Genomic DNA, 17,988 nt, shown 5'->3' with positions numbered 1-17,988 from the left:
GGCCTTTATTTGTTAGGCTCAGAAGTCATATTTTTTTTTCTTGAGCTATATCAGAGGTGAATTAGTTCAAGAGGTTAATGTTTAAGTCTAAATATAAGACTGTGAATTTACAATGAGAAATAATTATCACAAACTTCAGATTTTAAGCTCATTGGATTTTATATTCTTTCTATGGACAGATGAATTTTAAAAGCCAGGTAATAATTTAAAAAGTTGTTTATTAAGTATTAGATGAAAGGGTGTTGGAGGAATCAGATGTTCAGTGGCATGAGGTTGAGATAACCTGTTACATCCATCTCAGAGTAGTAATGTTCATGTCTGTAGACTAAACTTCTTAAATGCTCCTTGCTGTAACTCCCAACATTGTTTTCTGCATTCAGTATGGTTTTTCGAGAGGGATCAGACTTCTAAAAGGTTGATGGTGCGTTGGTCTTCTTCCAAGAACTATACTCAATTGATCAATGCCTACATTTTCTTAGTACATTTATTCAAGGCGCCTAAAAGTCCTGTTTGGCAAGGACTCGTGTCTCCTTAAGATAACTTTACTTCCTTACCTATATTTTCATCAGTTATATGGATTTCACTTATTTCCTTGGCTTTGGGACTATAGCTCTTAACTGTTTAATGAATATGCGTTAATATGTCTTGTCTTAGCCTAATCTCCAGTTCCAAAGATAGGAACTGGGGAAAATTATCTGATGGTCTTTTATCTTTCTGTGTGAACTGTGGGTCTAAGCCCAAGTTGGTATGCTGTAAATATACAGTAGTGGTCTTAGGTGTCACTTATTGTTCAGTCACTTAAGCATTGCATATCCCTAAATTTCTGACTCACTTAAAACCCCAGGAATAAAGTTAAGGAAGACTTTAAGGAATCCACTTTAGTTCTTGTTGTTGTTCTCATTTTATAGCACTTGTCCATGAAATACCTTCAAATCACTAGAATCCAGGGGAGGACCGGTATTTATTTATTTATTTTGTTTCTTATGGGAATCCAGGGGAGGACTGGTTTTTATATTTTTGTGTCTTCTGAGAGTGTCTAGATAGTATGTAGTACTATAACTAGCCATCAGAAATACTTATATTTAGAATATTGACCAGTTAATAAGAAAAATGAAAATGTGATAGTTTATATAGATATTTTAGTCAGACTGGTTTTTGTTTTGTTTTGCTTTTTTGGTGGTGCTAGAAATCAAACCCAAGGCCTCACACATGCTAGGCAAATTAGATTGCATTTTTAAATTTAAATATTTAATCACAGCACAGTGTAAGAGAAATTTCTTCCCAAGAAGGGTAAAACTGTTATATTGTTTGCTCATATGTACTGAGTCCTAGGTCTCCTTGTACTGGGAAAAATGGGGGGGGGGCAGGCCCAACAGTTGCTTTTTATAGAATTTTATAAAAAGGAGACACCCATAAGAAGTTGCCAGAAGCTAAAAATGTCATTCTTATATTTTCATTTTCTTTTCTTTCTAAAGGAACAAGATGAAGTAGAAAAGTCAAATAAAAAAGAATTACAAGAAAAGGAGGCGATCATCCAGGCATTAAATATAAGAATAACAGAAGAAGAAAAAAAGAATCTTGAGCTAAAGGATCAAGTTACAGCCACTGAAAAATTAATGAGAGAATTACAAGAACAAATTGCAAGTATGAAATTAGAGCTGGCTAATTCTAAGCAAAAAGAAAGACAATGTTCTGAAGAAATAAAACAATTAATGGGTACAGTTGAAGACCTTCAGAAAACACATCATTACACAGATAGCCAGTTTGAATCTGATGTGGTACAGAAAATGGTGGAACAAGAAATGCAGAAAAGATTAGAACAACTCCGAGCAGAGATGGATGAAATGTATGGGCAACAGATAGTACAGATGAAACAAGAGTTAATAAAGCAACACATGTCACAGATAGAGGAACTTAAAGCACAACATAAGGAAGAAATTGAGAGTGTTTTAAAATCACATTTAAATATTACAATTAATGAAGATCAAATAAAGTTAATGAACGTGGCAATAAATGAACTGAATATGAAATTACAAGATACTAATGCGCAAAAGGAAAAACTCCAAGAAGAACTAGGAATAGTTTCAGGAGAAAAATCTACTCTGCAGAGACAACTTGATGACCTTTTTGAAGAATTGAACTTTTTAAGGGACCAAATTCAGAGAGCTAGAATGATAATAGCTGAACAAGAAAGTCAACTGAATGAAGCACGTAAGTCCCTAAGTACAGTGGAAACTTTAAAAGCTGAGATTGTTCTGGCATCTGAATCTAGGAAAGAACTAGAGTTAAAACATGAAGCAAAAGTTACAAATTACAAGATAAAACTTGAAATGTTGGAAAAAGAAAAAAATGCTGTATTAGACAGAATGGCTGAATCACAAGAAGCTGAATTAGAGAGGCTGAGAACACAGCTCCTATTTAGTCATGAAGAAGAACTTTCGAAACTAAAAGATGATTTAGAATTTGAACATCGAATAAATATTGAAAAACTTGAAGATAGCTTAGGCATTCACTATAAACAGCAGATAGATGGCTTACAAAATTTAATGAGTCAAAAGATGGAAACAATGCAATTTGAAAAAGATAATTTGATAACTAAGCAGAATCAGTTGGTTTTGGAAATTTCAAAACTAAAAGATTTACAGAAGTCCATCATGGATTCAAAATCAGAAGAAATGACCCTTCAGATGCATGAACTCCAAGAGGAAATCGAAATATTAAGACAAGAAAAAAAAGAAAAAGGTACGCTTGAACAAGAAGTTCAGGAATTACAACTTAAAATTGAATTATTGGAGAAACAAATAAAGGAAAAAGAGGATGACCTTAAAGAAAAGTTTTCACAACTTGAAGCAGAAAATAACATTCTTCAAAATGAGAAAAAAGCTTTTGAGGACATGTTGAAAATTTATGTTCCTGCTGAACAAGAAGAAAAATTGATTTTCATTGACTCCAGCAAGTCCATATCCAAAGATTGCAGCTGGCAAAAAGAAATGGAAATGCTTACAAAAGAGAATGAGGCCCTCAAGCAACAGTGTATTCAGCTAAATGAAGAAATTGAAAATCAAAGAAGTACATTTTCATTTGCTGAAAAAAAATTTGAAGCTAACTATCAAGAGTTACAGGAGGAGTATACTTGCCTTCTCAAGGTAAAAGATGATTTAGAAGACAGTAAAAACAAACAAGAATTAGAGTATAAAAGTAAACTTAAAGCACTTAATGAAGAGCTTCATTTACAAAGAATAAATCCAGCTACAATCAAAGTGAAAAGTGCCATGCTTGATACTGACAAAGCTTTTGTCGCAGAGGCATTAGAAATCTGTGAAGTTGTTGAGAAAGATACAACAGAACTTATGGAAAAACTTGAGGTAACCAAGCGAGAAAAGCTAGAATTGTCAGAGAAACTGTCTGATCTCTTTGAACAATTAAAACAGACACATGGTGAAGTTAATTTTCTCAGTGAAGAAGTCAAATCTTTAAAGCAAGAAAAAGAGAAAATTCTATTGAGATGTCAAGAGCTAGAACTCCTAATTAACCATCATAGAGCAGAAAATATAAACATGTGTGATGTTCATTTAAGTCCTTTACAAGATGGAATGGTAACTATTATAAACAAGGATTCTCAAGGATCATTATCTAATGTAGGTGAAGATTTTGGAGAAGAATCAAAAACAGTAGTGGAAGAGAAAATTTCTTTTGAAAATGTGTCTATTAGAAGAGAAAGCAAGCAAGAACAGTTATTTTCACCATCAGTAACAAATGAGTCCTCACCTGGGACAGATCAATCAAGTGAAAATGATAAACTCCATCAGGAACTTTATGTACTTAAATCAGAACAGGTATGTTTACTTATTTACATATGGTATAGCACAGTGAAAATGTACATTTCATGCTAAAAAGAGTTTTCACCTTCTTAAAACAAATTTATAAAAGAAAATGAAAGTGAATTATGTAATTCTCATTTGGATCTATCATTTATCATTTAATTTTTCTATTTTTTTCTTAAACTGTTTTTCTTTTAGCTAATCTATTATGTATTCTGCTCAGAAATTAAAGCAATATTTTCTTTGTAAAGACAATAGTTTAAATAATATTGTTTAGAATCTCAACTTTACAAAAGTTATTGATTTTATAACTTAGTATTTTGTAGCAATTTCAAAGACTTTTAGAGTTTTTATTTCATACTGGTCTTTTTCAAGGTTCCACAATTGTAAACAAACTCTTTTGAGTGTTTTAGAACCTTATGCAGTTGTTCAAAAGTTATAAATTCTTTTTCCTTTGTGCAAGAAAAACACTTAAGCCCTAGAGTTTTTTGAGTCTTATACCTGAGGAGGAAAAAAATAGTATTAATTCTCTGTACAGCTAAAGAAATAAAACACATAAAATAATAGGTTATTTCCTTTTATGTCAGCTATTCATATTAGAAATAACAGAAAAGTCTGATGTGTATCTTCAGTATGATAATGCTAAATAAACTTTTTATAATTAAAAACATCTTTTAGCTGTAGATCGACATTTTACCTTTATTTTATTTTTTTATAATATGGTGCTGAGGATTTAACCCAGTGCTTCACACATGCTAGTCAAGCTCTCTACCACTGAGCCACAACTGTAGCCTGCTAAATAAACTTATGTGTTTCTAAAACTCAGGTAATAAATATCTTTTGCAGATATAAGAGTTTAGTGTTGAAAGAGAGAAGAAGTTAAGGAGTATATATTTCAGTGAGGAAGACAGGTAATAAATGAGAAAATAAGACAGAAATATTGTTAACAGTCTATGAAGAAATAAAACACGGTATCGTGATAAAATAAAACAGGGAAGCTCACAAAAAAAATTGAGAATGATGGGTGGGGGTGGGTGGTGGTCTGGAGATTGGAGGAATTAACACTTGAACTGAGATTCAAATGAGAGGGAAGAGGCTGCATTATGGAAATTAGAGCAGTTGTACCATGAGTAAATTTGAGGAACTGAATTGAAGGCCTATGTAGTTGAGTTTGGAAAGAGTTTGAAGAAGGAAGAAACTCAATCATAGGGAGCCTTACAGACTTTGTAAGTTTAGATTTTTATCCCTAAGTACAATAGGAAGTCATCGGAAAGTTTTCTGTTTTTATTTCTAATGACATGTTCATGTTGATGATCTTATAAAATGTGGTCATACTTTACATTTTTAATAACTTGAATAGACCCAAGAAATTCAAATTGCTTAACTACTATTGCTATGTTAAATATTGCAAATTGTTTTTAAAACTATAAATGGTGGTAATTACTCCTAAAAAATGTCAGACATAATTTAAATTTTATTAAAAAGCATTATTCGAAGAAGACCTGAATTTGAAGCACATTTGTCAAATTGGTGAAATTTTCTTAATAGGAATTTTGTTTCTGTATTGAAGATACTTGCAATGGTATTTAGATACTCTCTCCTTGAAATTAACTAAACAAAGTGAAGAAAAGCAAGTCTGTAAATTGCTCCCATTTATCATTATTAAAATAAACCCCATCATTGATACAGAGGGGGGAGTAAGGTATTTATGCAGGTGGAGGGAAGCTCACAGAAGAAATTGAGCGGTGACTTACATAGTGATACTGTTTACTTGTCTGAAATACTGCAGAGGCAACAAAATACTCCTACTCTCAGTATTAAACTTAGTAATTAGAGCAGATATATCTCACTGAAACCAAAATAAATGTGGCTGTTAAAAATTTTTAACTGGCCAGCTGCAGTGGCAAACGCCTATAATCCCAGCTGAGGGAGGCTGAGGCAGGAAGCTAGTGAGTTCAAAGCCATCCTCAGCAACAGTGCGGCAGTAAGCAACTCAGTGAGACCCTCTCTCTAAATAAAATACAAAATAAGGATGAGATGTGGTTCAGTGGTTGAGTGCCCTGAGTTCAATCCCCAGTACCAAAAAAGAAAAAGAAAAAAATAATTTTTTAACTGAAAAGAAAGAAATGAATAGTTTTGGAGTATAATTCCATATTATCAAAGAGTCTTTTCAACATTGGGGTGCAAGAAATAAGGAGTGGCAGGAACATTATAGATATTGGCTAGTTATTGATGCTGAGAGAAGCCATAAATTCAAGTGTGTGTGTTTAAAATTGGAGGTAATTATTGGTATTGGAAGAGATACTGAGCTTAGAAACATCTACTGGAACTTAGAAACCTCAAGAGAAACCATAATATCAGTTCTGTGAGTGAAGAGACACTACTATATAGGCTATATAGACAGCTACTATATCCCTAGTACCTAGAATAATGTTTTGCACATGATCAGCAGTTAATAATGTTTTACAAATGGATGAATGAGGGGTGAATAGGGGAAATAAACAAAGCCGCTTTATCAAGAATCAGCTGTGAATCAGGATAGGCCTTCATGTTAGAATGAAAATCAGAATAGCTTTTGTCGCTTGCTATTTAGCATCGTTCTATAAGCCCTAACCATTCCAAAGATAAAAAGATACATGGCATAAATAGAAGTAGATAATTCACAGGTGTAATTAAGAAATTGAGAAAAATAATCTAAGCAAAGAAACCAAAAAACCTAATGTAAAATAAATGTCAAAATTAGCCAAAAATGTGTAAGACCAATATAAATAAAATTAGAATACAATCAATTTAATAAATGAGATATTGAAATGAGTTAAGTATTAAACAGCATAGAAAAGTGTCAAGAATATCTACATTCAAAGGAAGTAGAAGGAAGGAAATAAAGAGCAAAAATAAGAGAACTTGTAATAAACAAGTGGGAAAATTTTTCAAGAACTTTGGAGGTTTATTATTTGAAAAGATTATTTACAGGTATTAGATCTCCGAAAATATGACCAAGGGGGGAAAAACACATAAGCAAAATCAAGAATGAAATAAGGACATAAGTACAGGTACCACAAGAAATTTTAAAAGTCATAAAAAATGCTACAAATAATCTCTGCCAATAGATTTGAAAATATAAGCAAACTCTAGATGGTGTTCTGGAAGAATATAAACTACCAGAACTAATGCAAATAGAAATGAATAAGTTCAAATAACCATTAAATAGAAATGAATAAGTCAGTAATCATTAAAGAGTTGAAGTAGTGGTCAGAAGTTTTCCCTTTTGCCTCATCTCAAACCAAAATGCTAGACTTAAGACCATTTTACAAGTAATTGTTATTAACTCTCCAAGAACAAAAGTGTAATTGTCCACTAAAGTAGGATTAAAGAGAGAATGGAAAAACAAAGGAAAGAAGAAAACTGAAGAAAGAAAAACCACCCAGTTCACCTTAGAAGGCCAATATTAATATGAAGTCCTGATAGGAATTGTAAAGAAAATAAAATTGTAGAGTAATCTAACTTGTAAGTGTAGTTGCAGAAATTCCAAATAAAATATTAGCAAGTTATACCAAGAGTGGACAAATAGTTAAACATTTGAAAAAAAAATCTGTGACTGTAATCTCTACATTTTTATGTAGCAAGACAAAATCCATGATTATTTTAGTGCATCTCAGAAAAAAATACATAAAAAAATTGACAACCCATTTATAAGTTAAAAAAAAAAGCTTTAGGAAATCAGGAATAGCACGGAAATTTTATAGTCATGATGCTGATTTTCATCAAAATGTTGACAGATTATATTTCTGATGGTGAAGTTTAGAAGCATTTCCATTAGAATCAAGTATAGGACTAGGATACATACCAATTGTCAACATTACTATCGCAACATGGTTTTGTAGTTCTTAGTGAATGCTTCTCCAGTTCTTGCAATATGACAAGAATAGGAAATGAGAAAAAATATGAGCAGATCAGGCAAAACTTTAAATCCAAGATAATAAGATGTTTTGAGTTTTTGTTAAGAAAGTTATAAAATATTGAAGACACAAAGACCTGACTGTGTGCTAATACATATCATATCCATAATGGAAAGATACAAAGAAAAATATCAGTTCTCTCCTAATTAATAGTTCTAGTCAAAATTACAATAAGGTTTCTTAATGAATGTGGAATACTGATTCTAAAATTGATATAGAAGAGTAAATAGCCAAGAATACTCAAGACAATCTTAAAAAGTATGTATTTGTTATCAAAACTTATTACAAAATCATTATAAACAATATGGTTTAATGCCAGGATGGTTAAGAAGATCAGTAGAATATAATGAAAAGCCCAGAACAGATCTGTATCTTGTAAAAATTTAGCAAGAAGGCCCTACAAGTCAATGAATCACTTAGTGAATCTCTACTACATTCCAGGCACTGTTCAAGTCATTCATAATTTAACAGTGAATGAAAATGGTCAAGGAAGAATAAAGTTTACTTTTTAGGGTTTAAATGAACATTAGAAAATACAGACAAATATTTCTGGTGGTCTTAAGTGCTATGAATAAAATTACAGTATGATAAGAAGATCTCCCTAAGTGTAGGGCTTTTTTTGCATAGGGTAGGTCAAGGAAGACTACTTTGGTGAGATGATATTTGAGCAGAGACAGAGGAAATCAAAAAATAAACCAAATTAGCAGAAGCTTAGAGTATTCAAAATTGTTTGGGAGGAAAAAAACAAAATTGTTTTGAGCACAATTGACTTTTGATACTAGAGGTTAGAAGTTAGGGAATTAGATCATTGTCACTTTAGGGAAAAAAATCAGGTTGGTTAAAAATGTACACATAAGAAGAAAATAGAATCTTAAGATAGGGAAAACTTTTAATAAAGACAAAGCATGGGAAAACATTTAAAATTTTTATTGTATCTTTTAAAAACAATGATGTAAAACAGATTTGAGGACTGGGACTAGATATTTGCCATGAATGTAAGTTGCAAACAAAAGCTATCAAGAATATAGAAAGAACAATTAATGTAACAAGAGGTCCAAAAACAAAATAATAATGGGCAAAAGATGTGAAAGACATGTGCCTGAATAGCAAATCAAAGTATCTAATAAACATGAAAATATTCTTTCAACCTTACTATTCAGTGTAAAAATAAAATAACATTTTATACCCATTTAGGTTGGTGAAGTTAGTCTGATATAAAGAATGGTGAGGATGTGAGTATATAAGTACTCAACCTTCTGGTAGCATTGTAAATTAGTACTGTTATATAAAAATAATTTGATCAAATCTAGCACAGTTAAAAATGCACTATCTGTGACCTAGCAGTTATATTTCTAAGTAGTTCTCAAAGTGGGGTTCCTGACCAGAAGCCCAGCATTACTTGGTAACGGGTTAGAATTCAAAGCTCTTTGACCTCTCCTGAATCAGAAACTGTGGGGATTGGGTTAGGTTCCTAAAGTAACCTGTTTTAATAAGCATTCCAAGTGATTCTGATGCATGTTACATTTGAGAACCACTAATTAGAAAGAAATTAGCACATTTATCCAAAAATTAGGAATAAACCAATTTATCTCCTGAAAGGAAATGGACAAATTTTGGTATAGTCATAATACCACAGTTAAAATGAATTAACCTGTTGCCTTCATGCTGTTTATTTTTTTGTTTGTTTGTGGTACTGGATTTTAAACCCCCCATTACCTACATGGAATAATACCACAGACATATTGAATGAGAAAATAAATTTGTAAAATTAATATCATTTGTGTAAGTCCATAAAAATACAAAATATACAGTGCATTGAGAATGCAAAATGTATTGTAATGAGAAGTGATAATGTAAGAATTGGACTGGATTTGTACCAAACTATGATTATGGTTGCCTGTGAGAAAGGAGTGATGAGAACATAGAAGTTTATGGGGAGTACAGGGAATGAAAAATACAGAGAAAATGTTATAGTACTTGTTAATTTGGGTTTCGAGTTTATTGCTTGCATTTTTCCATATTTAAAATAATATTTTAAATCCAGGCATGGTGGTGCATGCCTGTAATTCCAGCTATTTGGGAGGCTAAGGCAGAGGAGGGTTCTAAGTTCAAGACCAACCTTGGCAACTTGTTGAGACCTTGCCTTAAAAAGGGCTGGGGTTGGGATTGTGGGTCAGTGGCAGAGTGTTTGTCTCACATATGTGAAGCACTGGGTTCAATCCTCAGTACCACATAAAAATGAAAATATTGAAAAAAAGGGGCTGGAAATGTAGCTCACAGGTAGAGAGCAACCCTGGGTTCAATTCCCAGTGCCATGAAAATAAAATATTATTTGAAAATAAAAAGAAAGATAAGGAAGAGCCAAGACAACATGAGAGAAATTGGTATGAAAATTTGTTCTCCTGGTCTCCTTGGCTAACTACTCTTACACAGCTGTAGCCTATCCATTGCTGTTAGTCCTCTTAGGGTTTTTAATTGGACCCTGCATCTTTAACTGTTTATTTAATAAGATATATAAAACAAAAAATACATTCTGTAAAACTGATGGTCCTCCATACTCACTACAGTAGCTGTAAACCAATGATGATTAATTAATGATTTGATTAGTTCCATAAAACCAGTGGGGAATGTTATAGGCCAGGCTATATAAGCAATGACCAAACAGACTTCATTTTACCCTGAGACTCCATATTACGTAAGAAGAGCTTCTCCCATAGGAAAGTCCCATCACTGTACCACATTACTAATTGCCTAGCATAGCCTACTTGCAATACAGAATAGCAATTCTTGCACAATGTAAAATTGTTCTCTTTGGTTCCCACTTTCCTTGGGCAGTGTACCTTTGTGGGGAATAATTGATTAGATGTTAGTAGCCATTCTTTAATGTGTATTCAACTAGGGTCACTTTGATCCATTTCTCTTTTGATTATGATTATGAAAAAATCCCAGGAGAAATGAATGAAATGAAAATTTGATGAAGACATTGCATTGTTTCGCTAATGGCTTTATTCAGCTTCTGTACTACTTCTTGCTTGCTTGCTTGCTGGTTGCCAAGTCAATCTGGATGTGGTTTTCGCCTTTAAATATCCTAAAATGTTGAGGCTCTAGGCTGTTTCCTGCAGAGACAACTTGTTCCTGTAGGGAGCATTCCCAGACAGTCAGAATAAAGACTCTCCAATATGGACAAATCATAAGCTATACCAAATATCAGAATTTGCTCTAAAATTGAGGTAATGATACTACTCTCCTTGAAAAAAGAAGTAGCTAAGTATAATTGAATGAAGAATGAAGAAAAAATGTCATTGGTTCTCTTATGAAGTTTTAAACTATAAATTATTTCTCCTCTTGTTTTAGTATATGCAAAAAGCAAATTATTTTATAATAAATTATTTTAAATTTTTCTAATATATATTCACTTTCAGAATGATTTAAGGCTACAGATAATAGCTCAGTGCATATGCCTTTCAGTGGTTTATTCAGCTGACGTGGATCAGGTTCGTGAATATATGGAAAATGAAAAAGATAAAGCTCTTTGCAATCTTAAAGAGGAGCTTATTTCTACTCAAGAGGAAAAGATCAAGGAGCTTCAGAAAATATACCAGTTAGAACTACAGAATGTAAAAACACAAACAGGTAAATAGTTTCTGACTTATAATTACCATGAAGCATCACTTAGAGTCCACCATTTTATAATTCTGTTCTTAGAACTCACAGGGGAAGGTGACTTGTGTATCTAAGCCCTAGTCTTATTTGTTCATATAAACATTGGATATTCATTCAAGTGCTAGAGAAAACTAAAATTACTGAGTCATTTTCCCATAGGAAATTATAATCCATTGGGAAAGCATATGTAAAATACACTGAAAATTTCTGAAATGTAAAGAATGGAGGGAGAAAAAAGAGTTTTGTCTTTCCTGTGGAGATGAGTAGGATGAGGGTATGGGTAGGAGTAACTGGGTTGGAAATTTGGGGAAGGCTATGGAGTCTTAAGCATTGAGCTCTATCTAAGATTGCATCCTTTTGGGAGAACTGGGAGTTCAGGTTGTGTTAGCTAGATAAAACTGGAGAGATTGGAAGGAGCTTGATCAGGAAATATTTTATGTACTCTGATGAAACATGTTTATGTTTTATGCTATTGGTGATAAGACCTACAGCAGGATTTTAAATAGTGGGAGTAACAATAAGATTTTTATTTTAAATTGATACCATTAGGATCAGTTGGAAGGGATGAAATTATTGATGGGAAGACCAGCCAGATTGAATTGAGTATGATAGAAAGTTAAGTTCAACACTTAGAGTTTGGTTCTAGTTTGTCGTTAATGTTAGCAGAAATTAAGAATGATACCCAAGTTTCTAGCTTAAGAAACTAGAGTATGGTTCTAGTCATAGAAAGGAACCAATTTGTGAAAAAAATAATAATTCAGTTTTAAATATATTGAGTTAAGAATAGAATACTTATTGACTTTGAAAAAATATATAGGAGTTAGTTGAAAATAGAAGTCTGAAACCTGGGAGAAAAATTTAATTATGAGGTAAAGATTTATAATCAGCATGAATGTCAAGGACAAGAGGTCAAGGACAAGAATGAGTTATCAGGGGAAACTAGAGAGTGAGTTAAAAGACCAAGATGGCATAATGGGAAGTAACAATGTTAAGGGACCATACAATGAACCATAAACAATTAGTCACAGTTAATGTTTTTCTTTCATGATTATTTGGCCAGTTAACTAGACTTCTTGTGTTCAAGGTATCTCTAGGCCTTCACTTTTGCTTTTAGGAATGAGTTTTATTATTGTAATTGCTTTGGTGAACAGAATAGAATTTCAAGCATATCAGATAATACCATGCTTTTTCACTTCAGGGGTTCTTTGAATATAGTAATATTTTAAGTTTATATTTTTTTAAATTGATATCTTCTTGAGGTAGTCTGTCCACTATTTCCCAAATTGCATGTTAACTAATGGCTCATTTAATTGGCAAAAAAGTTAGTTTAGTGATTAATTATCAGCATTTTTAAGAAATAAAAATAAAAGAGGAAAGTGAAAGGTGTTAACTACTCTCCTGTGGTCCCTTTTCAACACTTCTTTTGTTTCATGTTTCTGAATTGTTTTAAAGATATAAAATTGTTGAATTTAGAGATACTATACCATAAGGATAGGAGAAATGATCTTGAATCACACTGTTTTCTTGTTTTCATCAGTCAGAATTAGTCAAATTAAAACCTGAGTTTCACTCAAAACATTTTTCAAAGAATAAATATTTTTATACATTGAAATAAAATGATTGTTATTTCACTGAGAAGTTTGTATTGAAATGTGTATTGTCTTCTCTTCCTGTTATCTTCTCTGAAAGATACCAAAAAAATTAAACAACTTGAAGAACAAATTCAAGAATTAGAAAACTTCATATGCTTTTTGCGCAAACAATTGAAAGAAACTGAAGAAAATCATAGGGCAGAAATTTATTCTCTGCAGGAGAAGCTTCAAGCCATTAGTGAGACCACGGTGGACCCAAGGTATCTATTCACTTAAAACTTCATTCAGCAGTATTTGTAGCTTAGTAACAATGATAGTATCATCTGGAATGGTTATTTTAAGAATAAAATATAACTTTAACAAAGAGATAGGATGTAACATTTTTTAAGAAATAAGAGCAGGAGATAATTCTGTATTTGAAATGTGTGAAATAAATGTTGGTATAAACCAAAGACATTTTATTATAGGAATTTTACTTATACTTTTATAAAGATGTTATTATTAATCTATTTTCTGAATTAAAATATGTCAGGTAGTAGACATTTACTTGTTTATTCTATGCCTAGGCTTTGATATGTTGATGTGGTGAGTACTTAAATAGTCTAAGTATGATCATTCCACAATGACTTGAATATACTCCATTTGATTGTCTAATGCTCAAATTCATCATGTCCCAAATAGAACCCTGATCTATGAGGAGAGAAGAAATGATCTTCAATTACCACTATGTATGTTTTCTTGGATCAGGATCTTCTAAAATTTGCTCCTTCTGTAGCCATCTTCATCCATCGTGACTCCTTTCTGTCATAACTCTCTGCCATTCTATGAAAAAATCTTGTTTTTTTTTTAACCTTCAAAGTACATCACAACTGTGCCACTCCTTACTGCTCCACTGGTCCCTGCCATTGTTTTGTGTTTCACCTGGATTACTCAACTTCTGTTTACAGTCTATTCTCTATATAGTCAACACAAGTGCCAGAACCTTTTCTTTTATAATTTCAGTTACATCATGTTACTCTAATCCTCTTCTGCTCTTTACAGTCTCACTAGTCCTGAGGACCATGACATCTTTGACTTTTTCCTACTGACTTTCTTATCACTTACTGTTCTCAAACCATATAATCCCATGGGGTTGGGGTTGGAGCTCAGCGGTAAAGCGCTTGCCTGGCTTGTGTGAGGTCCTGGGTTTAATTCTCAGCACCACATATAAATAAATAAAGTAAAGGTCCATTGACAACTAAAAACAATTTTAAAAGATTAAAAAAAAAACCTCATACATCCCCACTGTGATCCTCAATTATATCACATATCAGTACGCTTCTGCTTTAGGGATTGATTGGCTTTTTCTTCTACCTAGAATGATTATTCTGCAGGTATTTTTATGCCCATACCCTCATCTCCTTTGGTTCTTTACTTAGATGTCATGTTCTTACATAAATTAAAATCGTCCCCAAAGAGTCTGTGTCTTACTTTTCTACTTCATTTTTTCTTAAAATTATTTGTTTTATATGTACAAATACATTATAATCATTGTGTGCATGTATATGTGTATATAAATAATTTATGTGTGTAATTTATGTATCCAAATATATATAAATTTAGAGGAAATACTGTTTCATTTTGTTTGTTTTCAATTAAGGAATTTAAGCCTTTTTAAAAAAATTTTAATTAGTTGTTATTTTATTTATTTATTTATTTACATGCAGTGCTAAGAATTGAACCCAGTGCCTCATACACACTAGGCAAGTACTTTACCACTGAGCCACAACCCCAGCCTAGGAATTTAAGCTTATCGTTGTCTATTTAAGTCACTGATGTATTCTAAATCCACATGATTTCTAAATACTAATCTTGCCTTATTGTTATAAGATTAGACATTTTAAGAAAACATTGTTACAAAGTAGTGAATGCTTATATAACAATACAGAATTCGGACATACATACCAAAAGATATGTGGGTAGATAAAATTAAACTGATTGTAAGTTAAAATTAAACTAACTGTAAGTTAAGAACCTTCTCTTTCCTGTTGCCACTCTTCATTTCCAATATAAGCAATCATTGTTACTTTTGATATGTATTCTTTCAGACATTTTCCTATTTATATAGACATATATGTTAAAACAGGCTTTTAATGCAAGTGAGAATTTACAAGCTTTTTTAACTCAGTAATATATCTTAGGTATATCTTTATATATATACATACATACATGCACACACACATATATTTATTTATTTATTTATATATATATATATATATATATATATATATATATATATATATATATATATATATATAATTTTTTTTTGTATCAGGGATTGAATTCAGGGGCTCTTTACCATCAAGCCACATCCTCATCCCTCTTCTTTTTTTTTCAGAACTACTGTTTTTATTTTAAATAACTCATGTTCAGATCTACCACATACCAGTTGGGTAATGTTAGACAAATCAATTTTAATGAACTATTATTTCTATATATGTAGTTTCAATAACTAATTATTATTTTTTAGTTCTAACAATTTTTTTTTCTTCTAACTAGTTATCTAAGACAGTAGGATGCATTTTGACATATCATACATAAATGAAGTATAACTTCTCATTCTTTGGTTGTGCATGATGTAGAATATGTGATGTAATCATATATGTACCTGGGGTAATAATTTCTGATTCATTCTACTATCCTTTCTTCCCTCATAACCCTCCCCTCCCCTCATTGCCCTTTGTCTAATCCAAAATATGTTTATTCTTCCCTACCCCCGCCAACCCATTGTGAATTAGTATCTGCATATCAGACAAAATATTCAGTCTTTGGTTCTTTGGGATTGGCTTATTTAGCTTAGCATGATATTCTCCAGGTCCATCCATTTGCCACCAAATGCCATAATTTCATTCTTCTTTAAGGCTGAGTAATACTTCATTGGGAAGATATATATCACACTTTCTTTATCCATTCATCTGTTGAAGGACACCTGGGTTGGTTCCGTAGTTTAGCTATTGTGAATTTAGCTGCTATAAACATGATGTGGCTGCATCACTGTATTATGCTGATTTAAAGCCCTTTGAGTATAAACCTAGGAGTGGGATAACTGGGTCAAATGGTGGTTCCATTCCAGATTTTCTTATGAATCTCCATGCTGCTTTCTATAGTAGTTGCATCAATTTGCAGTCCCACCAGCAATGTATGAGTGTACCTTTACCCCCACATGCTTGCCAACATTTATTGTTGCATATTTTTTCTTTTTCTTTTTTTGTGGTGCTTAGTAATGAACTAGGGCCTTGGTCATGTGACGCAAGCAGTCTACCAAGTGAGCTATGTCCCTAGGCCTGTTGCTCGTATTCTTGATAGTTGCCATTCTAACTGGAGTGAGATAGAATCTCATTGGAGTTTTGATTTGCATTTCTCTAATTGCTAGAGATGTTGAATGTATTTTCACATATTTGTTGATCAATTGTATGTCTTCTGTGAAGTGTCTGTTCAGTTCCTTAGCCCATTTATTGATTGGTTTGTTTTTCTGGTGTTTTTATTGTTTTTTAATTTTTTTTTAGTTGTTGATGAAACTTTATTTTTTAAATTTATTTATATGTGGTGCTGAGAATCAAACCCTAGGTCCCTCACACATGCCAGGCAAGCACTCTACCACTGAGCCACAACCCCAGCCCCTGTTGTTAAGTTTCTTGAGTTTTTTATATATCCTGGGGATTAATGCTCTGAGGTGTATGTGTGGTAAAGGTTTTCTCCCATTCGGTAGGCACTCTTCATGTTATTGATTGTTTGATGTGAAGAACCATTTTAGTTTGAATCTTTTTATTGATTCTTGCTTATAGTTCTTGTGCTCTAGAAATCTTGTTAAGGAGGTCAGTTCCTAAGCTGAGGTGGTAGAGTTTGGACCTACTTTTTCTTCTGTTAAATGCATGGTCACTGTTCTAGTGCCTAAATCCTTGATCCACTTTGAGTTGAGTTTTGTGCAAGATTAGAGATAGAGGTTTAATTTCATTTTGCTTCATGTGGATTTTAAGTTTTCCCAGCACCATTTGTTGAATAGGCTATCTTTTCTCCAGTGAGTATTTTTGTCACCTTTGTCTAGTATGAGATAACTGTATTTATATGGGTTTGTCTCTATGTCTTCTATTCTGTATCATTGGTCTATATGTCTGTTTTGGTGCCAGTGTCATCCCATTGTTTTTTGTTGTTGCTGTTATGGCTCTGTAGTATAATTTAAGTTCTGGTATTATGATGCCTCTTGCTTCACTTTTCTTCCTAAGGATTGCTTTGGCTATTCTGGGTCTCTTTTTTCCAAACGAATTTCATGATTCCTTTTTCTAGTTTTACAAAGAATGTCATTGGAATTTTAATAGGAATTGCATTAAATCTATATAATGCTTTTGGTAGTATGGCCATTTTGACAATGTTAATTCTACCTATCCAAGAATATGGGAGATATTTCCATCTTCTAAGGTCTTCAATTTTTTTCTTTAGTTTTCTGTAGTTTTCACTGTAGAGGTCTTTCACCTCTTTTGTTATATTGATTCCAAATATTCTATTTTATTTTTTTACACTATTGTGAATGGGGTAGTTTTCCTAATTTCTTTTTCAGTGACTTTATCACTGATATATAGGAATGAATTCGATGTATAGTTGTTAATTTTATATCCTACTACTTTGCTGAATTTCATTCATTAATTCTAGAAGTTTTCTGGTGGATTTTTTAGGTCTTCTAAATATAGAATCATATTGTCGGCAAATAGTAATAATTTGAGTTCTTTTTCTATTCGTATCCCTTTAATTTCTTTCTTCTGTCTACTTGCCCTGGCTAGTTTCCAGGATTATATCAAATAAAAGTGGTAAAAAAAAGGGTATTCTTGTCTTACTACAGTTCGTAGATGGAATGCCTTCAGTTTTTCTCCATTTAGAATGATTTTGGTCTTGGGTTTAGCATGTATAGCTTTTACAGTG

The 17,988-nt window shown here is 32.3% G+C and overlaps 1 protein-coding gene across 1 annotated transcript in view; it reads left to right on the top strand.

Moving 5' to 3' along the window:
• The window catches only part of LOC143388993 (A-kinase anchor protein 9-like), a 72,765-nt gene that overhangs the window by 29,022 nt on the left and 25,755 nt on the right, over positions 1-17,988 (top strand). Inside the window, 3 exon segments of the mRNA XM_076842369.2 lie at positions 1,476-3,836; positions 11,203-11,413; positions 13,133-13,295. Coding sequence (XP_076698484.1) covers positions 1,476-3,836; positions 11,203-11,413; positions 13,133-13,295 — 2,735 coding nt within the window.

This window comes from Callospermophilus lateralis, unplaced genomic scaffold (genome assembly GCF_048772815.1).
Source record: "Callospermophilus lateralis isolate mCalLat2 unplaced genomic scaffold, mCalLat2.hap1 Scaffold_43, whole genome shotgun sequence".
NCBI lineage: Eukaryota > Metazoa > Chordata > Mammalia > Rodentia > Sciuridae > Callospermophilus > Callospermophilus lateralis.
This window is presented reverse-complemented; position numbering and strand designations above follow the sequence as displayed.